Source organism: Eublepharis macularius, chromosome 1 (assembly GCF_028583425.1).
Source record: "Eublepharis macularius isolate TG4126 chromosome 1, MPM_Emac_v1.0, whole genome shotgun sequence".
Taxonomy (NCBI): domain Eukaryota; kingdom Metazoa; phylum Chordata; class Lepidosauria; order Squamata; family Eublepharidae; genus Eublepharis; species Eublepharis macularius.
In genome coordinates, this window is record NC_072790.1 from 231,472,813 (window position 1) to 231,495,408 (window position 22,596).

A 22,596-nucleotide genomic window follows, 5' to 3' on the forward strand; every position below is an offset into this window, starting at 1 on the left:
CTGAGCACTTGCTTTGTGTACAAAAGGTCCAAGGTTCAATTCCTGTCAGGTCTGGTTAAAGCATCTCAGGCAACAGGTATGAGGACAGACCTTTCTCTGACTGTGCTCCTCGAGAGTAGACAGTACCGAGCTATATGGAGCTTGATCTAAGGCAGCTTCATGTATTTGCATATATCTTCAGCTGGCGACTGAGATCCAGGCAATGAAACAGACCCTATGAAGAAGTTTTCTTTTCAAACACCCCAAACTTTTCGTGTCTCCTGAGCTGACAATGACGACTCAGAACATTTGCTTACCGCTGTGCATTGGCATCCTCTATCTCTGACAGACCTAAACTGGGGCTGACCAGAATCTTCCAGAAGCTGCCGGCATCTCTGTGTTCAAGGGCTTGGTTAACAAGGGCCACCGCAGACAGCATCTCCACGGCAACAAACAGCTCCTCTTGGGCCAAATCGCCCTGCCGCACAAGAACAGGATATGCCTAAAAGACTGAAGTTATCATCCTCCTTTTTACTTTTGATTTATCAACAGTATTTTGTTCCACAGCTTCCCCAAAACGGGCATCTTGTCAACTAAACATGAGGAGAATTTTGTTTTACATAATTTATTCTAATATTTGTTTCTAATTTCACATACTTTCTATTTCATATAAGTGGCAGGGTGTCAGGCTATGAGTGACAGGCTATGGCAGATGGATCCCTGTACCATTGCAGCAAGAATTCCATGCTCTTGGTTAAATGGCTTTATTCAGAAATCAGATCATTTCCACAGATACGTCCATAGAATTACTCAGAAGAAAGGTTAGCAACTAAGCAGTAAGAAACAGGTTGACAGGAATGGTAACATATGGGAAAACCTTTCCTCTTAACACACGTTTACTCCTTCCCCCTCCCAACAATAAAACAGGACTTTTGGCGTGAACTCATCCTGAGAACGTCTCACATATTTGTACTATCAAGTTGAGACACTGAGAAAGCAGGAGATCAAAATTGAGACATAGCAGTGCATGGGAGTGAGCAGTATACAAAGTCAAAAGTACTGAAAGTTTCCACAGTCCGTTAGATAAGGCACCTGCAGCTTCAATAAGCTCGTGAAAGCAAACAGTTATGGTATTGGCAACATGACATCAAGTTACAGCATGAAACATTGGTTCAGAAACAATAGGTCAGCATTAAGTAGTAGCATGGATAGGGCACAGACATGACAAAGGGAAGGACAAGGTTTTGCATGGGGCACTGAAACGTCATCGACTGGAAAAATTTTATTCTATGACCGCCCCCCCCCTTCAACTTTTTTTCCCCAGTTGATAATGATGATTTGATTTCCCCACCACCAGTGTTTATCACTATAGATACGTATCATCTTACAGATGAAAAAAAGGAAAGGTTAAAGGGGATGAAAAGGAGAGAAGTGGAACGTTTGAGAAGGTGAGGGATTGTTATCTGACCTTTCAATTATAAATGAAATATTTTAAAGCTTTTTTAAAAAACTGATCCTTTAATGGTCAGCAGGTTTCATACTTAATGCTAATGATAAAAACAGGTTGTAAAAACCGATTTGTCTGTTGCTACTGAGAAACAAATTCCCCTTACAATAACTGCACTAAATTATAATTTTTTGCCAAGTTTCATTTAATACAGACAACCCACCCAACAACTCTGCTCTTTTTGTTTTGATCCTGGAAGCACCAGGGCTAGCTCACTGTTATAACAGTTTTAAAGGGCATGGATCCAACCATCCTCTAAGGAGAGGATCCAACCATCCTCTAAGGAGACCCAGTTTGGTGTAGTGGTTAAGAGCGGCAGGACTCTAATCTGGAGAACCAGGTTTGATTCTCCAATCCTCCACTTGAAGCCAACTGGGTGACCTTGGGTCAGTCACAGCTCTCTCAGTGCTCTCTCAGCCCCACCCATCTCAGAGAGTGTCTGCTCTGGGGATAATAATAACACTGATTTGTTAACCGCTCTGAATGTGGCACTAATCTGTCCTGAAGAGTGGTCTCAAGGTTATTATTATTATTATTCCAACTTCGTCCAGAGGAAGACCCACTTAAGTTGGAGGAAGGCTTCAAATTTCGCTCAGTGGAATGAGATGATAGGGGTAAGATACATCCTAGTGATTGGCCCATGGTCACTTTGGGTGCTTCAAGGTAGAAGGGGAATTTGAAACGAGGTCTCCTTGCTTGAACCTTGTCCAATGCTCTATTCACTGAACTAACCTTTCTGTTTGGAGATGCCTTCAGTTTTAGCTAGTGGTGAATAGGAGAACCTTCACAGCTCTGCTCAAGGGCACACAGCCCTCCTGCCCATGAGGGCAAGTATCCCACAATGGAACAAGAAAGAAAGTCTGCCAACTACACAGTAGTCCTCTTGGATATGGGGAATATTTGGCAACATGTAGCTAACTGGTAAGCCGGCCCAAGACAACAAGGCAGGATCCAACCCACCATTTTCTCTCACCTGCGGCTGCTGCTGTTGCAACACAGACAATTCCCGCTGGTACAGGTGTGCAGCAAAGGGGAAGATATCCGGCAGCTGAGCCTCTGGGTTCATCAGGGCCCGCGTGGTTTCTTCTGCTACCCCTCTTCGGATGGAGGCGTTGATGTGTCTCACGGCCTGCACCACTGCATGGGCGGGGGGGGGGCAGTGTTCAGAACAAAATAGAAGATGGACGAACAAAGACTAGGAACAAAGGGATACTCGGAAATTTGGCCCCAGTGTTTTCTTTGAGGGAAACCCCTCCCCCGTCAAACTAATTCTGGTTTGTACGGACAGTAGAATGAACCTGAGATCTATCCATTGTTTTTATCTTGCTTTTTCTCCATGGGGTGCAGGGCAGGGTGTAAAGAAAGATGCTAGAACGAGCTGTATCATTTCTTACTGTGGGTGAGGCATGCCACCTTAAAAGGGAAAGGTGATAGTTTTCTACTTGCCAAGAATGCTTTTGCCCTGAGGAAAATTTAAAAGTGTGCTTTCCTCATATGAAATCAGAAGTGGTATTGCCCATTCTACCATCTTGGTACTGTTCCACCTCATCCTAACTTCTGATGCTTAGGTAAGGCCAGACCCCACAAATGGCAGATGAGAGGTTAAATCTATGTATGAGATGTAGTTCAGACTGAAGAAAACCTTTCATCAAATGTTTCATCCTATAATCACAACTGCCTACACTTAGGACTAGGGCCCAAGGCTTCGTACCAGCTCCAGGGCACTGTGCGAATCTCCACTCACCAGCACGTTCCCGATCTCCTCTCTCATTGGCCGCATAAACCCCAGCTTGTATTTCCTCTTGTTCAAGCAAATCAACGTAGCCGAGCTCCTGCACGATGACAAAGAAGACTTTTGACAAAGTTAACAGGAATATTGGTTGCCTGATAGGATGTCAAACAGCCAGCAGAACTCACTGCAACAAGACTGGGAGGTGTTTAGGCATTGCATGAAAAGCTGATGAAGGCCAAATAAGGTCAATGGGCCAAGCTAAGACATTGCTGGAAATGGGGAGAATCTCCTTCCCTAACTCTTTGGGCATCAGTGAGAGACTCTAACACTCCTGTATTGTAGAAGGCTTTTACGGCTGGAGAACGATGGTTGTTGTGGGTTTTCCAGGCTGTATTGCCGTGGTCTTGGCATTGTAGTTCCTGACGTTTCGCCAGGAACATAGCCGAACTCAAACAGGGCACAGTATCTTATTCCAGGACACCAAAATACTGGACAACACTTCCAACTACTTTGTCAGACTGCACAGGGCAGCCATTGAAATTCACAAGCATAAGCAAAACTTCAACAGGAAAGAAGAAACCTTAAGAATGAACAGAGCATGGTTTCCAGTTCTGAAAAACACCAGGCTAACAAAACACTCTACACCCGACAATAGCCCTGCAGAGAAGATTAGCACATCAAGCACCAATCCATATGCAAAAGAACCTCCTCAGGATACAGTGAAGCCTCCCGCCATTAGCATTCCACACCCGGGGAAACTCTTACAGGATGACTCAGCTCAACCCCACCCCTCCTGAGTAGATATAAATGACCTGCCAACATCTTTTCCACACTGTGACACTGAGAGATCTCTGTCTTTTGGTGCTACACCTCTGAAGATGCCAGCCACAGCTGCTGGCGAAACGTCAGGAACTACAATGCCAAGACCACGGCAATACAGCCCAGAAAACCCACAACAACCATCTAACACTCCTGTTCGAAACAGTTGGTAAGGAGAGCTGGTACATTCAGGACTTCAGATCTGGCCCAAGACACATTTGGTTGCCAATTCCCATACATAAGGAGTAACCTCTTAATATCTAGGGAAGCAATTTGCCCACTATCAGTGGGCAAACCCCCACTGTAGCTCCCCATTAGCAGTCCCTGTAACAGCAGGGGAAGGGCTGGTGGTGTGGCAATCGGCATCAGACAATGCAACGATGTCACTTCTGAGCAGAGAAATAACACTGCCACGTCAAATGATGTTCTAGGAACCCCCTCAAATCTCTATGATCTTTTCCATAGAGAGAAGGGAATGTTCTAGAGTGTCAAGTGACATGGTTATATCACGTCTGGTTATCCACCCATGTACAGCAATGCTGGTTTTTTAAGTCTCCCCCACAATCTTCTGCCAGTTGCCAGTGAAGGAACTCTATCTCCAACTCATCTTAAAGACTATTACAAACTGGTTTCCACAATTTTCTGCGTACAATTCAAAGTGCTGATCTACAAAGCCTTTTAAATGGCTCAAAGTCCAGGGTACCTAACCACCTTCTCCCTTACAACTGTGTAGATCGTCACTGGAAGTTCTGCAAGTTTCTAGTCCCTGAGATTGCAAAGATACAAGTCTTTCTGCTGTCTCAGAAGCTGGAAGGGTGTCAGAATAAGTTTTCTAGCATTTGGGGCAGGACTTCATGGCCTTGCTTAGTTCTTGGTTTCTCTCCCAATTACATTGGGCGGGATTATGCATAATAAAATATTATGCAAATTTGGAATAAATCATGTCCACTCCAGGAGCCTCTGGTTCCATATGTCCCAAGAAAAGAAGTAGTCAGGATACTCGGTCACCAGGGAGAAGCCATCCCTGCATTCCTCCCTCCCCGGACTTACCAGTGCCTTCTGTTCCCGGTCAGCACTCAGCTGATCCAGGTACCAGTCTGCATTCTCCCGCTGCAGATTCCTCAAGGCTAGGGTGGGATCCTGTAGAGCACAGTACAAGGCCTGTGGATCCTGTCCCTCTAGGGCGTCATCCACCAACTCTAGAGCACCTTTCACTGTTGAAAACAAAAATGATAACCGGTGTTTGTGTACCTGAAAACTCTATTATTTCAGAAGCTTAGCAGTTGGGTATCAGAAGGCCCCCTTGGTAAAATAATCTCAGAACTGGGAGAGTCCTTGAAAAACCATCAGCAATCCAGATAGACCAATGGTCCTCACTCCTCAACCCTCCCAGAACTGGTCTCACTCTACATGATACCCAGACACGTGACACCATAATCCTGTGACATCAGCAGGACAGGAAGATGAGAAGCTAGAATTATGACCTATCTGGCACTGACAGGACTGCAGGCAACAGATCAAGAAGAAAAGATCACAAGAAATACTAACTGGATACCTGGGGTTATATCACAGTGAGAAACAAGCCAGGGCCGCAGGAACCCTCTGTACCACCAAGTGGCTTCCTCTTGCTCCTTTTAAGCGTGCATGCAAAGAGATAGGAAGCTGCATGGTTCCCTTGATCTGTATGCATGGTGGCTCTCTAGGGGGTTTGCAGCCCACCTGAGTATCCTGAACTGCAGGTTGAAGACCACTGGATTAGACAAAACTGAGCGAGATGGACCAGTGGTTCCACTGGTCCATCCACTGATTTAGAATGAAGCCTGCTACTGGGTTGGATTGATAATTCTATCTGTTCCAGTTTTGACCCGCCCTTCCTCCAAGGAACTCAGAGTACAATGCATGGTTCTTCTTTCTTTATTTTATCTTCACAACTATGACCCTTTGAGGTAGGTTAGGCAGAAAGAGAACGACTGGTCCAAGTTTATCCAGGGAGCTTCATGGACCCTGGATCTCCTAATCCATCACTCTAACCACTATACTACGCTGCCTCTCAGCAATACAGCAGAAGATTCTAGATGCAATAGCCAGCATCTCAGGTAGAAGGGCTGCTTAAGATGTCTACCTGAGGTCTGGAAGAGGGAAGGCCCATTGCTTAGTTGCAAAGCACATGAAAATAATTTCCTCCCAGACATCTCCAGTTAAAAGGGGCTGTAGAAAAGGCCTTTGAGAGTCAGCTTCTCCCACAGTTGAGCTAAGTTCATACCTCAGGGGGAGAGCACATACTTTATTGTGCATAAGGTTCCCGGTTCAAGTCCCAACAAGTTGCGGAGCTGAGGAGAGAACTTTTTTTCCTGCCTGAGAGCTAACTATAAAGTTGGGAGTCCCCATATAAATCACACTCATTAAGGATCGTCAGTGGATTGTAATTGTGACTCAAGAACTCAGAACACTGAGCTAAGTATTATTTCAGGCAGGGCTTTTTTTCAGCTGGAACGCGGTGGAACGGAGTTCCGGCACCTCTTGAAAATGATCACATGGCTGGTGGCCCCGCCCTGATGTCCAGACAGAGGGGAGTTTAGATTGCCCTCTGCGCTGTGTGGTGCGGAGGGCAATCTAAACTCCCCTCTGTCTGGAGATCAGGGGGCAGGGCCACCGGCCATGTGACCATTTTCACCGAGGGCAATTTAAAATTTAAAAAACTCCTCCCTTCTTCCCACTGACCCAAAGTGACACCATTGTGTGGTCCTGAGTTCCACCACTGAGTTCCACCACCTCTTTTCCCAGAAAAAAAGCCGATTTCAGGTATGAATAAGGGCCCCACTAGAGATTACAGCTTCCACAGGTCCGACCCATGGATACCATCTACTGTGGCCCTGAGGTGATATTCTAAAAGAGGCCTGACTGAGACCTGGAGCATAATGAGGCGGTAAAAGCTGAGGACTGTACCACTTCAGAGTGCAGTTATCAGATCATGTTTTTCAAAGTTCTCCTGCATTAATCATCCCCTCTAAGTGGGAAACTAGCACAGCATGTGACGAACTCGGAGAAAACATTTCCCAATAGCCTTTTTTTTTCTGCAGGGAGTTTTTACATAGGAGAGCATTAAAATGGTGACTGCCGTCAGCAGCTCGCTTTGTCACCTCAGATTTCCCCCATCTCATTCTGCCGTGAATAACCTCACCGTTCCCAAGATATGAAATCTTTCTACCTTTATGGGGATGCTTTGTACTTCAAAGTCTGCAGCTCCAGTGAGATATAAAGAATTCTACGGGACAAACCACCGCTGAGGCACCGTTACTGCCCCAGTGGGAGTGGAGCGTGCGTCCTAGAGCGCATTCAATGCCCCCTGTGGGCTGCTTATGGCAGAGAGAGATCTGTAGCGACTGGTAAGCTATCCTTAAGGGAAGCTCTTCCATCATTATAGATCTTTGTCACTGAGGAATTCCCAGTAAGCTTTAGAGGAACCCAACCATTTGGAAAACTGTTTGCCCTATGGAAATCAAAAGGGGAGTGAAATTGTCAACCTCACTTGAGGTTTAATTCAGAAGTTGTGCCAAGCTATAGTTAAAGAAGATTAATTTTTGTGTCGTCGTGATTCATGAATTGACAAGACTGCATCTACACAGTGGGGAAAAAACGTCCCTGCCACTGTGTAGCTGCAAGCGGGGAAGGAACAACGCCCACCCATCTCTACTTTTGCTCCACTCATTGCTGCAGCCCCCACCCCGCCTCCTTTTTTCTGTCATGCTTCCACAAAAGAGCAGACATGATGGTGATTCTGGCATACACCCCTCCAGGGCTTTTTTTCCGGGAAAAGAGGCGGTGGAACTCAGGACTGCACAATGACGTCACTTTGGGTCAGCTGGAACAAGGGGGGAGTTTTTTAAAGTTTAAATCGCCCACGGCAAAAATGGTCACATGGCCAGTGGCCCCGCCCCCTGATCTCCAGACAGAGGGGAGTTTAGATTGCCCTTCACTTGGCGCAGAGGGCAATCTAAACTCCCCTCTTGTCTGAAGATCAGGGGGCGGGGCCACCGGCCATGTGACCATTTTCAAGAGGTGCCAGAACTCTGTTCCACCGCGTTCCGGCTGAAAAAAAGCCCTGCACCCCTCTATCCCCTACTGAACCAAACTGCAACTCAGCAAGGGAAAGAAAAAAAACCTTTAGAGGGCTGGGAAGGTGGAATGGTGAGCTGCAGCAAACCTCCCAGTGCAATTTTTAACTATAATAGCTCTTCCCCATGGCCACCGGCAGAGGCTTTGAGCGGAGTTTCCAGCTGGGTGCAGATTCTGCTCTGAGCAGAAGAAAATGAGCTGGGTTGGGCATGCTGTTGTCCGGATGCTCTCATTTACTGTGGGGACTTCCCACTGCCTGTGCAGGCAAAAATCCCTATGTGGAAGCAGCTTAAGGAAACAGAAATCAGGAATCAAGAGAGGACTAAACATACAAAGCCGGGAATGGACAGCAAATGAAAAGCAGAGCAGCAGTTTTCAACCATGGTTTGCCTCCTGGACACCCAGAAGCTCACACAATAGTTTGAGCTCTAAATTATATGATACATTAATTTTATTTAAAAATCAGTGCTAACCATACTTTGGTGCCATGTCTGAAACAAAACTGTGACTCTTTAAACTTTGCTCTTCTCCTAATAACCGTTTCTCAGAGGGCTGCCATTGGCTTACCGTTAACTTTGTGGATGTTGCCCTGTATCTCAGCCTGAGTTAGACACCGATCGTAAATGTCTTCACCTTCGGGAATCTCTTTCCATTCCTGATTGGGATGGGGGAAGGAAGCGGAGAGGTAAAAACTTACAAGTTCTGCCTTGTAACAGTTCTACGTTTGATGATGTGAAATAATAACTGGTGGCAGTGGAAAATGCTGGCAAGTCATAGCTGACTTACGGCAACCCCTGCTGGGGTTTTCAAGGCAAGAGACTAACAGAGGTGGTTTGCCATTGCCTGCCTCTGCAATCCTGGTCTTCATTGGAGGTCTCCCATCCAATTAGTAACCAAGGCCGACCCTGCTTAGTTTCTGAGGTCTTATGAGATCGGGCTTGCCTGAGCTATCCAGGTCAGGGCAAAATAATAACTAAAGGAATTATTTTGCAGCATTCAGTGAGCCAGGGGGTGTTTCTATGTTGGCTAGCAACTGAGCTTGCCAGTATGTCTTACAATGGCAAGATTTCTCCAAAGTCTTGAGGAGCTCTAAGACATGGACACATTTGGAAACTTTGCAGCTTTCTTTTTTTTTTAATTACTAGAACTACAAAAAGGAAAAAGTGGGAACAGGGAGAAGGGGAAGAAACAACACATAACAACACAAACACTACATCTACAAGTAATGCATTCCCTTCATACTGGAATTATTTAACATTAGAACTTTGTAAAATGCTGTTAGATTGGTAGATCTTATAAAATACAAACTACAATCAGGATTAGGTCTTCTTCCCCCCTCTGGGTCTCGGTCGCAATTCTCTCTGAACAGCTACAGTCACTGTGCTCGTTCCCTCCTCCCCTCCCCCTTCAGGCTTGAAATCCTCTTCTTCTTGCTGAAAATCTTGGTGTTTACACACAAAGTCCCTTAGCTGATCTTCTGATGTTATCTTGTGAGCTTGATCTTTATAGCTAAACCAAATACCTTCCGGAAATAACCATTTGTACTTTATTTCACGTTTCCTCAGAAGAGCTGCAAACCTTTTATATTTAAATCTTCTTTTCCGAGCTAAAAATGGAACGTCCTTCAATATCTTGACCTTATTGCCCAGAAAGTCCAAGTCCGCATTGTATGAATTATATAGGATGGTGTCCCGGATCTTCTTAGATGAAAAGTCAATAATAATCTCACGAGGCAGCTGACGCTTCGTTGCATATTTTGAAGAAGCCCGATGGACTTCCAAAATGGCGCTTTTAAACTCTTCTTTAGTTGCCTTCGCGGGTATCGCCAAAAGTTCCAACAGCAGATCCTTTAAATTCCCATTTTCCTCCTCCTTCACATTCTGGAGACGCAATATTGTCTGAGCACGATCCACTTGCAACCCGATCAGTTGGTTCTCCAACAGCTTTAGGTCTTTGTTTGTTGCCCTCATGAGTGCTGCGTTTTCCCGAGCAGACTTTTCCGCCCCCCCCCGCCCCGCTGCTTCGTTAATGGTTTTCACTTCACTCTCAATTAAGCCAACCCTTTGATCAGTTTCGTTTAACTTGTCAACTAAGGGCTTTATGGCTTCGACGACCGACCGCTTTACTAGCTCCTCAAGAGACTCTCCTTTCCCCTGCAAAGCAGCCGAGATGGATTTGCCCATAGCGGGGCTCTGCTTTTTCGTCGCCATCTTAGGGGGGGGGGAATCCGCCAGCCAAGTTTCGATACTCAGTGAGGGGGAAGAAATCTGAGCCTTCTTAGCTTCAAATCCCACCAATCCTTCGCATATGCTTGTAGTAACAGAAGGGATTCGCTACTTACAGGTTTTCACCTTAGATCTGCTTTTTGCCGTTCTCCATGGCCTGGCAGCACGCGAAGTGCTGCGCAAGTCTGCCGGCCTCCATAGGAGCAAATGGGCAATTTATCCCCCACATCGATTTCGGGGGGTTCTTCCCGTCGTGCTCCGGACCCTGACACCCTCACTGGGAGTCTTGTGGGCTAACCTTTGCAGGTCAGCCGCCCGGTCAGGCTGCTCGGGCGCTTCCTCCCGGACCTGCGGAGAGGAGCGTCCAACATGGCCGAGAAAACGAAAATGAATCCGAAACTTTGCAGCTTTCTGAGCATGTCAAGACCCCTGCCTCTTTCCAAAGCTTGGAACAAGGTAGGAAGCAGAAGGTTAGCTCTAGAGTCCTAGCAGGTTTTGGAGGAGCTCTGTGTACCTCCAAAGCTCAGCTCAATGTCAGAAGCAAGACACCCTCCTCCCAAGCTTGGAACTGGTGGTGGGAGTTGGCCCACTGGGCCTCAGAGGTGCTCTGGGTCATAGGCAATGATCCATTTTGGCAGGCTAGCAAGGCCAAGTAGCATTTGTGTATCCACCACTAACCCCAATCATATTCATTCACACAAGGGAAGTAGGATATAACCACCAAACACTTGCATTTAAACCAAATGTACACCTCCATTTACCTGGTTCTTAGCATTGCTGGCTTTCTCCACCTTGGCCTGATAGAGTACCTCTTGATAGACGGCAGCAAGGTTTTCCCGAAGATCACACAACATGGCACTGGGATTGTGTAGGGCCGTCATGGTTTGTTCCACAATCCCTGCCTCCACTGCTTCATTGATAGCAAGGACTGCAGCATGCACTAGACAATGAGAAGAATACACGTAAGAGGAAACTTTAGAAAATAGCTAATGCCGGTATGCTGCTGTGATATGGCAGGGTTTCCAAAATGGGGAAAGTCAACTCGACGAGGAGTGATGCAATTATTTATTTTACCCCTACCTAAGAATTCCAGAGTGGTGTAGGGGTTAGACCAGCCAGACCTGGGTTCGAATCCTCACTCAGCTGTGAAGCTTACTGGAACTGTAGTCATTCTCAGGCAGAAAACCTCGGCTAGGGGGCAGAACCTACGATGACCTCTTGCATGTAAAGCAAATGCTCTGCCATTGGACCCTGGCCCCATTGCGGATAAGAAGACTCCTCCTCCACGTACCTGCTGCTTCATCCACGGAGAGCTCGTTTGCAAGGATTCCCCCTATCTTGCTGAACGACGGCAGCTGCAAGCCATATTTCTCCAGCTCGCACTTCATATGATTTATTTCCTCATCTAGAACAGAACAAGGGGTCATATTTCATTCTCCTCTGACTGGCGTGAGCTCTCCAGGTAGAGAGAGGTTTCTCCCCAGAAGAGCTTCCCACGATCCTTTTCAAACGGAAAATGCTGGGGATTGAACCCAGCACCTTTGGCACACAAAGCACATGTTTGCCGCTGAGCCAGGGACCCCACACAGGACTTCAGAACTGACAACACGGAATTTTATATCTGTCTGTCTCACCCAATAGTGTTTATTATAACTGGCAATGAGTCACTAGAATAGCTGAGTTGTGCCTTCCCTGGTGGGGAAAGGCTGTGGGTTGTTGGTAGATCATCTGCATTGCATGCACAAGGTCCCAGGTTCGATCCTCAGCATCTCAGATTTAAAAGGATCCAGTAGTAGATAATGTTGAGACTTCATGCTGAGACCCTGGAGAGCTGCTTCCAGTCGCAGCAGAAAATACTGAGCTGGACAGACCCTGCTTTATACAGAACCAGACCATTGGTCTGCCAAAGTTCATACTATCTGCTCTGGGAGTAACTCTCCAGGGCCTCAAGTCTCAAGGGTCTTTTATATCACTTCCTACTTGACTCTTTTAACTGGAGATGCTAGGGCTCAAACCTGAGACCTTCGGCATGCCAAGTAGGTGATCTGAGCCTCAGTCCCTCCCTTTGTTCCTGTTTTACACATCTTACCTGTGAAGTTCACTTTCCCATACAAATCCTGGATCTGGGGAGCCAGCCGCAATTTAAACAGGTATAAACTGGGAGGGAGGAGGAAAAAAATGGATTCATTTATACACAATACAGGTTTTATGTACTATGCCTGTAAACAGCCAGGCACCTATGGCAAGTGAGGATAAGGTTCCAGGCAAGCAAGTACAGAAGTTTCTACATATTAAATGAGATCTGGGTTTCCCCCATCCCCCAGCAGAGGAGCTGCCATCCATCAGTGTTTTATATTGCTGATCAAGAGTGGCAAACAAATAATTTTTGTTTTGCAGGCTAGCCTTTATATTTATCCTTTGCCAAACTAAGGCTTGGTTCAAATGTAACAACAAACCATGGTTTTCTGCCATGTGAATAAGTGTGCTTGCACACTCTCCTCCTCCTTCCTCTGTTTTCCCCTTGCATGCATCCAGATAAATTAAAGAATTCTTGGTGTTCAGGAAACCGTATCTTGCTGTAATGTTTGAAGAAGTAAGCTGTGGGGCTTGCACTTTGCTCTAGGAACTGTGCTTTATTCCTGTCTTAAAACTCTGGTTTGCAGGACAGGAGCTAGTTCAAATATAACAGCAAACTATGGTTTGCTAGGAAAAGCAGGAATAACTAGTGCACTCTCCTTGGATAGGGAGGGGTAGGTACACACAAGGCATAGACTTCTTTCAGGCTCATTCACAATGCAGTAAACTATGACTTGTTACCTCTGAAGTCACATGCTGAATGCAGACAGCTTGTCCAACCATGAACTGTGCACTCTCTAGTTTAGAGCCAAAACCACGGTTTGTGTTTCCATGCATACAATGAGCTAACTAACCATGGTTCAGATCTGCAAGAATATTTTAGTTTCTGTATACACAGCACTTCCGTGCAGATGCAACAGGGCCTCGGCAACCAAAAAAGAGATGATTTTGAAAGGATGACTCCAGACTTTGTCTCACCTCAAAGCATGAATACAATAGATGACACGAGGCATGTTTTTCTTGTCATAGATGTCTGTCGTCTCAGGGTGGAAGATCTGTTGAAAGCAGGAGAAAGAGGAATTTGAAAGCATCAGAATTTTAACAACAACATTCTATCCTTTCAAGTTAAGAGGCATAACAGGGTGGAATGGGGTATCCTTTACCGTAGGTAATCCAACGTGACTCATAGCATCCCTCCAGTAGTTGATGTTGTCTGTGTGACGGTAGTGTAGCCCGCATGCCTTTAAATTTTAAAAAAAGAGAAATGTTTCAAACAAAGCTGCAATATGTGGAATCAGACCATTGGTTCACCTAGCTCTATACTCTCAACACTGGGGGGAACACTGTCAACGGTCTTCTAAAGGTGTCACTATGCAAATGGGTAAGATTGGCAATGACGCCCATTCATGCGCATTGTCTGTGGAATGGGGCTCCCACCTTGTGGAATGGGGTTTCTTTTTTAATTTTTTTAAAAAATTTTATTGTGGAAAAATTAAAAAGGGAAACAGAAAAGAAAAAAAAAATATAAAACTAATAAAGGCCTAGAACGGCCTTCACAAAGTGAACTAAAAAAGAAGAGCTAACTTATATTGTTAGGCATTACAGTTTCCCCCCTAAAACACTGCACTTTTTACATCAATCAGCTTATGGTCTATTTAATTTCCATTTTTCGTTTGTGTGTGTGTGTGTGTGTCTTATCTCATCTCTTTAACATCCCAGCTCCACATTTGACCTGGTCATTAATTCATTTTTCTTCTCCAGTCACAGAGAGTCACCCAGGACTTTCAATTTGCTATGTATACAAACAATATTTTATATCTCTTTATAACTATAAGTTTGGCACTCTCAATTAGAGCCCACATCATTCACATCCAATCCCTCCGCTAACGGCAGACAAGCCGCTTTAACATTACCCCATATAACATTGCAAAGGGGGGGAAAACATACTCTCTTCCCCTTCTCCCTTGTTATATTTCCCAACAGATATAACTCTGGTCTAAACTAAAAACTGATCTTTCAAATACACATTAACCACCCAAAATAATAGAGCAATACTTCTATGGAATGGGGTTTCTAAGAAGATCCAGAAAAACTCAAATTCTGCAGAAGGTGTAAAACAGAAAAGTAGAGGAGGGCATTCTTATAAAGTATAATGGAATAGCTCAGGAGGTCTCTTTTATAAAATAATAGGATTGTAGACTCTTGCAATGTTTACTACATGTACCATCTTCCTTTTACTGCATTGTCTTCTACTTCTGTAACCCACTTTCTACATTATGTTACATCATATCTTAGACAGGGTTCTTGTTTGTTTGCTGGTACTGTTTTTCAGTTCTGTAATCCTAATTCTGCTGCACTATTTATTGGACAATTTACATTGTCTGATCAAATTTTTTTAAAAAAATATTTTGTATTCCACCTTGAGTCTTGGCGAGATAAGCAGGCGACAAATGAAGTAAAGAAAAAATAAAAGGACGCGGGGAAAAAAGGCTTCCTCAACACTTGCTACCGGAGATTCTTTAATTGGAGATTCCAAGAACTGAACTTGAGACTTTCAGCGCCCAGAGCAAATTCAATCACTCAGCCATGGCTGAAGAACACTTTTCTAGCATGGCTCGCTAAGATACCTTTTGCACTGGAGACCGAGACTGGCACCTTCTGCATACAAAAAGCAGTCTACCAATGACAGTGGGCCATCCCCAGTAGATACAGCAATAAACCAAAACCTCTAACCTTGAAACGAGCTTGACCTAGATCATAGATTTTCCTCAAGGGAACCACATCTGGAGCAAAGAAGTGGCCAAGTTTGGCCAAGATGACGCCGTTCCGCAAACTTTCCTCCAGTTCGGTGGGTGAAGCCAAATCCTCCTTCAAGCAGGCCTCCATCCAGCTGTCATGTGCAGAGACAAACAGGAAGGAATGTTTTCCATTGGTACATATTCACTTAGCATCAAAAGATTTTTCATAAGTTCCCCTCTCCCCCAATTAAGCTTATAATAGCCCTGCAAGGTAGGTTAAGCGGAGAAAGAGCAACTGGTTGGTCATGGTCAGTCATTATATATCATGTCGGCTCGTTTGCCTGATTTTGCCCAATTCTAAAAATAAGTAATTAATTATCTCACCAAGCACAAGGTGGGACAGTAGAGAGAGAATATGGCCCTCCTAAAACTACAGACTGAGAGTCTCTCTACTTTTGACACACTTTTTTCACATGTCAGGAGGTGCAATGTTAGCCGAGAAGCATAGTTTTAAACGACAGAGCCGGTGGAGATCACTCTGGAGGAGTTGGATTCTCTCACAGCCCTCTGCTGCCTCCCCTTCTGGAGCCTTTGCCCTGCTGAGGCTCGGTTAATTCAAAGTTTTAAGCAATGAGGATGGCAGCATAAAAGCTCTGGAAGGGGAGACAGTCCGGCACACCAGCGGCAGTGGAGAGAATCCGTCTCCTTGGGAGTGATCTCCGCTGGCTCTGTCTTTCAAAACTACACTTCCCAGCTAAGATTGCATCTTCCGACACTTGACAGACACACGCCCCAGCGTCTTGTGTTGAGAGACTCTCATCCATGTAGCAGCAAAGCTGTTACGTCTGAACCGAGCCACTGTTTCTGAATTCGGGTGCTTCTCTTTGACTACCCTGGTCTAACAAAACCCATCTAGCTTTCACAAGAGCTCCATAAATTTGTCACACACAAACACCCCGGCACAAACTACACCTTGTGGCAATGAGGTCCAGGTTCATTATGCTTTCAGTGAAGAACCCACTCTTGTCTGTCCAGAATTTATTGCCGAACAACTTCCTGTGGCGCCCACAAGTTATAGTATTATGGGAGAGAGCGAGACCAAGATCTTTCTCCACCTTTTGGCACAATTATATTGACGTCTGTCATGCCTGCCCGTAGTCAGCTTTTCTCTGGAGAAAAGATCCCTTAAACTCTATAACCATTCTTCACAGAGGTTATTTAAATCCTTAATCATTTGAGATGCCCTTCTATGTACTTTTTCCACCAAATTATACACAGTGCTCCAAATGCAGTTGTGCTATGAACACATGAAGCTGCTTTATACTGAACCAGACTGTTGGTCCATCAAGGTCAGTATTGTCTACTCAGACTGGCAGCTGCTCTCCAGGGTCTCAGGCACAGGTCTTCCACATCACCTACTACCTGGTCCTTTTGTTGACTGGAGATCCCGGGGATTGAACCTGGGACCTTCTGCGTGCCAAGCAGACACTCTACCCCTGAGCCACAGCCCTCCCCAAGGACTTATAAATAGATTTACAAAGAAGCTGAAGGGCAGAGGTGAGAAGTTGCAGTCGACGGTAGTTCTTTGCTCACCGTTTGGCTTCCTCCAAGCGACAGAGATATTGGTAGGCCTCATTCTGATGCCTTTTCTCATCCATTTCATCTGCGGTCAGGCGTTCATCTGGGAACACAAACAAATCAAGCTGTTTAGACAGAGAGGGAATCCCTTGAAAATGGTGGAGACCTGCAGGTGAGGTAAATTAGCAAGCCAACAGATTTTTTTCTCAGCCAGGCCAGCACTGGGCCTGCCAATACTTACAGCCTGAACCAAATTTCTATGATCTTATAGAATTTTAAGGCTTGATGACGAACTCCTAAGGGTCCTGGTGTGGCTATGGGTCAGCACCCAGGGATGGGAGGGGGGTGGGGGGCTCTGTCTTGTACAGAAGCTTAACATGAAAGACAAAAACAGGCTAAAACCACACACACGGCCCAAACTTTTGGTAAAAATCCAAAGCTGCCATGATTTGCTACGGGTGTAGAGTGACATCATTCTATCCTTTGGTATTTCTGTGATGATAGTTCGAGTTAGAACCTTGTCCAGTTTTAGGCCAAGAAAAACAAAGATGATATGTGAATGTAGTCTCCATGGGCTTAAGAGACAGTTACCAGTTGGGAAAAGGCATTTGCACAATTCCCAGTATAAATATGGCACTAATATATACAGCCATAAAATATTATACCCCTTTCTCACCTTGAACTGCAAACTGATCTTTAGAAGTCAGTAGAGAGCAGACACAGCTGTCTGAGTTGCATCCCTGGATCCTACCTGCCTCTTGAAGAGTTCAGAAGTGATTAGAGTACCCAGTAAAGAATGTCACTCTAGTGCCTACCTGCGAAGGGGTGCATCAAGACACCCACTAGTCCTGTACACAAGTTTCAATGAATGCATGTATATCCTGCATGTACATGCATACCCAAGAAAAAGCCAATGCAGGTTCACTTTACAAATTAAACTGGGACCCAGTACCTGGATAAATATGGGATTCCAACCACACATTTGGCAGTACGTGCGCTGAATGTAACATGAGAATTACTCAATACACTTGTAAAGAAAATTCAAGTGTACACCTTGGATGGATTGTATATGCGTTCATTGTAACATGAACAGGTCTACTATAGCAAAGAGGACTAAAGAGCCACTGGAGAAACAAGATGGAAATTGGAACAGCAGGGTGGTGCAGTTACAGCCTATCCTTTAGATGCTTCCACCCATAAGTCCATTAAATAATAGGATTATTACAGTTAGAGTTGGCTGTCTGGCCACTTAAAGAAAGGTACAGTATTTTTAAAGCACCAACCTTATCAGAACAACAACAAAAAAAGATCAATAGTTTTGGTACTCTGGCTAATTTCATCTAGCTGAATTTGACATTATAATAACTATTATAACTTAATATTAGGTAACATTTTGGTAATGGAGAGTTTTCACATTAGAGTTGCCAACCTCCAATTCCAACTGATCTCCAGGCTACAGAAATCAGTTCCCCTGGAGAAGATGGCTGCTTTGGAGGGTGGACTATATGACATTATATCCCACTGAAGTCCCTCCCATCCCTAAACCCTGTCTTCTCCAGGCACTACCCCCAAATTTTGAGGAATTTCCCATCCTGCAGTTGGCAACCCTAATTCATATTTTGCCAAGTCCACACAGAGGACACATAAACAGCCATTACGTGGAGTTTTGGATGGGATCTCAATTTCCAGGCATGCAGGGACTCAGTTCAAACTGGGACAACGGGGACAGGGGGCTTTAACCATGATGAAGAGCTCTGGAGAAATCGAAAGTCTGCATACGGTTTTGGTTTCAATTGCATAGCTTTCATTTTGGGATTTTCAACATAACTAATGGGAACCTCAACCAATAACAACAGTGCTTTATAAAATAGCAGTATAAGCCAGAGAGAGAGAGAAAGGAGAGAGAAAAGAGAAAAATCCCTGTCCCAAGGAGTTTACAACCTAATGTTTCCACTTTCCTCATACACAGTTATGCATAAAGTGCACACGCCTAGAGGGTGGCGATCTCATGCATAACAAGAGGGAACAAGGGCTGCAGTCTATAACACACTGAAGGTTATGACTCACTACTGCCAAAGGCTGTCCTTGTAACCGCCACTAGTGCGGGCATGCAATTTCATACAGGCTGTCTGTGTTCCTATTCCATATTTCTTTTGAAGTGATGTAAACAGATCTGGGTATTTTCCCTCCTCCTCTCCCTTTCTTTCCTTGATCAGCCGCCCAAAGGAAAAAAGGAGTTAGCAAAAAGCCTTTTTATATGGCCTGAAGCTTTGAGGCAGCACAGGGAGAATGGATAAGAAGGAAAGATAGTCCTTGCTGAACTTGACACAAAGTCCATCTATTACTCTGTTTCCAGCCGAAATGCCCCCAGGAAGCCCACATGAAGTCAAAAGCCTTTCTCAGCAGCTGGTCCCCAGCAAGAGGCATTCTGAGGTGGACTGCCTTTGGATCTGGAAGCTCCACTTAGCTTTCATGCTTAATAGGTATATCAGAACTAGTCTAGCATCCTGTTTCCAACACTAGCCAAGGTTATGCCTCAGAGGAGTCCACAAATACGACATGTTTCTTCCTAGCACACAGTGATCAGGGGGACTGCATTTCTAATTGCTGCCTGTCACAGCTAACATCCGTTATATTTTTCAGCCAGAAATGTCGACTGAGAGCAGTACATCAGTCATGGGCATGGAAGAAGGAGGTAGGAGCTATGACCTTGCTAGCGTCAGAATTCATAATGTGGGCAACAGACCAAGAGAGCTGAGGAGAGGAAACACAAGTCTAGCAGTAGGAGGCATAGCTTAGCAAGCCAGGGGTCAGCAACTTTTTACAATCAAAGATCCGAAGTATGTCAAAAGTCAGACCAAGAGATCAACAAAGACCCACATAAGAAAGCCCATTTGCACAACTAAACATATGTAGCATAATGTTAAAAATCTTTGACAGAGTAATTAATCTTCCATAACCTTTTCATAGCTCAAACACTTCTTGTTATGAATCTTTTATTAGGAAATGGCACTCACAAGGTCTCACAATAAATGTACACAGGAGCACCCTGAGCAGTTGTTTTAGTGTGCTGGCATAATCTTGCCCTTGGATTCCTGGCAATTGTTCTTTTCTACTTTTCCCTTTCTGTAAAACATCACTAAGAAGCCCTTTAGTCCCATAAATCTATTTGCCCGCCATTCCCTTTACAGAAAGGTTAGCATCCCACCTACCTTTCCAACAGACCTTAACTTAAAGATTTAATTTGTTTAGAAGTGACAAACATGCCAAGGGGCAGTGTCATGAGGGAACCTCACCTGATTATCTTCCTCATGCTCAGTGTGCAAAGCAAGGCAGGAGGCCTGGACCCCTCCCCGATAGGTTCTTCCAAACAGCAGCCATGAGTAGAAGTGGCAGCTCCGTGACCCAGCTGAGGGTCTTGGAACAGCTACTGAAGAACGTTGACTGATCTAAGCTAACAGCTACATTGGGTCCATGTGCTGTTCTTTCTTTCATTTCAAATAAATTATGACAATATTCTGTCAACAGAATGATTGCTACAATAGATTAACGCACACTGTATATCACATCTGTAAGTTAATTACAGCTTGTGGGAAGAAAGATTTCATTTTGTCTGTTCTGAACTTCACTGCCAATCTGTCAGACCTGGGATGGCTCGGATTCAAATCCATGGGGTTGTGTAATTATTAAGGATTCTTTTTCTTCTGCACCAATTGTCTCTTCATCTACAGATTCAAATTCCAAAACTTCCTACTCCCTTGCTTCTGTCAGGGACTCATGAGATGGCCTTAGGGAAGCCATTTTCTCTCAGCTTCCGCACCACAATAACAACAACATTTGATTTATATACTACCCTTCAGGACAACTTAACACCCACTCAGAGCAGTCTTCAAAGTGTGTTATTATTATCCCCACAACAATCACCCTGTGAGGTGGATGGGGCTGAGAGAGCTCTGGAAGAGTTGTGACTGACCCAAGGTCAGACCCAGCTGTCAAGTGGAGGAGTGGGGAATCCAACCCGGTTCTCCAGATTAGAGTCCCGCTGCTCTTAACCACTACACCAAACTGGCTCTCAGAGATAATACTGATCTCCCTGACAGGGTTGTTGTTGCAAGGATTAAAGAAAGATGGGAGAAACTATTTAACTCTCTATGGAGGCTAAGTATTATTACAATGTTTCTTCCCTGCTTAATGCTCAGATGAGCCAAGACATTTTGGCAGCTGTAACTAAAACCCAAAAATGGTACCACCCCCCCAGCTGTGATAAAAATATGGTATAAAAAGAAATAATTGGCAGTTTGCCATCCTTTAATGATAAAACTGGCTGCCTGAAGCAGAATGGGTGGGAAAAGCTGGTGTGGTGCCAGGCTAGGAGACTAGAGTCTAAATACCCACTCAGGCATGGAGCTGACTTGCTGTGTGAACCTGGGCTAGTAGCCTGTCTTCCAGGACTGTTATGAGGGTAAGCTCTTTGCAAGAACAAGATAAAAATACATTTTTTTTTCTTTGCTAGACTCATTTAGACACAAAATAATAAAATTATTTACAGTTACTAGATTATGGATCTCAAATTTCTTCTGAAGGGGCTGTCTTACATCAGACACAGTGCCTGGGTGCCTAACCCCACTAGGGATTTTATAGGGAAACTGTAGCTATTTTTAAGACACAATATTCATGACTCAAGACCTATCTCGTTGCTTTTCGGCTCGAAGAACAACATCGCCTCCTCTCGTCCCCTTCTTTCACATTTTCTTTTCCTTTCTGTACAATTATTCATATAGCAAAGCAACGTTTTATTTTAATCAGAAGATCTGCGCTCCGAAATAAAATAAGAGCTCAAGAAACACTGTGCACCCGAACGCATTCAGGAAAAGGGGCGAGTCTCCGGGACTGCTCCGTGGCCTCCCCTGCCTACAACCAGTCCCTTCGGCCAGTTTTGCGAGTCCTTCGCTCTGCAAATCGAAATCCCTCTTTTATCTTTTTCCTGCCCTCCCCGTCCCCACGACTCACAGCCTGACCGAGCCGGCCCATGCCCGGAGCCCTCCGTGAATTGCTCCATCGCCAGCTGATCTGCTTCTTCCAACTCCACCTTGGATTTGATTTTTGAATTTCCCGCCACCTCTTCCCTTCTTCCAGCTGAGAGGCCCGGGGCTGTTGGGGAACCTGGGAATTGTAGTTTTGTTTTTAGCACGTGGAAAATCAAGCGAAGCGCAACGGGTGGAATTGCGCTCAGGGCGCGTACGGAGCCTCTCGAACTGGGCGATCAGAGAATAGCAAAGGTCAGGACTTGTCCTGATGTACCTTCTTGGTTTGTTTTGGATCCGTAATGGGTACCACCAGAGCCAGGAAGCTTTCCAGTTCCAGAAACGAAAGGTATCAGGATTTCAGATATAGTTAAGTAATACTGGACATAGCGGAAAGACAGCAGGATCTCAGATATTAAAAAGTAAACAGGTGGGGGGGAAAACCCTCACAAATATTGTGCACATTTTCGAGTGGAGAGAAGCAGAGATGCTTCTCGGCATGATGGAAATCCTTGTCAGATTTACAGGCAGGACCACAGGAAAATGGCCCTCTGTTACAAGTGGTAGACTGCCTCTGAACTGGGAGGTGCCATTGTTAATGTCAGGCTCCTAGTTTTATTAGTTTTTATGCATGATTTGTTTTAGGTACTTTTTCTGCTCTGTTTCTTAGGACAGATTGTTGCTGTATAAATAGTCTATATGTTTGATTCTGGTTGATAATCATTTTTAAATATGTTGTCAGCTGCCACAGATGTTTTCTAATGGGAGAATGAGAACTGTAAAGGTTATTAAGATACTTAAG

General features: G+C 44.9%; 1 protein-coding gene across 1 annotated transcript in view; it reads right to left on the minus strand.

The window, feature by feature from the left end:
• The window catches only part of IQGAP3 (IQ motif containing GTPase activating protein 3), a 63,583-nt gene extending 41,739 nt beyond the window's left edge, over positions 1-21,844 (minus strand). Inside the window, exons 1-13 of the mRNA XM_054975664.1 lie at positions 21,781-21,844; positions 16,786-16,873; positions 15,188-15,344; positions 13,618-13,695; positions 13,433-13,509; positions 12,468-12,535; positions 11,670-11,783; positions 11,140-11,318; positions 8,721-8,808; positions 5,088-5,251; positions 3,231-3,318; positions 2,460-2,623; positions 297-457 (exon numbers count right to left, since the gene is read on the minus strand). Coding sequence (XP_054831639.1) covers positions 297-457; positions 2,460-2,623; positions 3,231-3,318; positions 5,088-5,251; positions 8,721-8,808; positions 11,140-11,318; positions 11,670-11,783; positions 12,468-12,535; positions 13,433-13,509; positions 13,618-13,695; positions 15,188-15,344; positions 16,786-16,873; positions 21,781-21,829 — 1,475 coding nt within the window. The 5' untranslated portion in view covers positions 21,830-21,844. The remainder of the gene's footprint in view (positions 1-296; positions 458-2,459; positions 2,624-3,230; positions 3,319-5,087; positions 5,252-8,720; positions 8,809-11,139; positions 11,319-11,669; positions 11,784-12,467; positions 12,536-13,432; positions 13,510-13,617; positions 13,696-15,187; positions 15,345-16,785; positions 16,874-21,780) is intronic.
• Between the last annotated feature and the right edge of the window lie 752 nt (positions 21,845-22,596).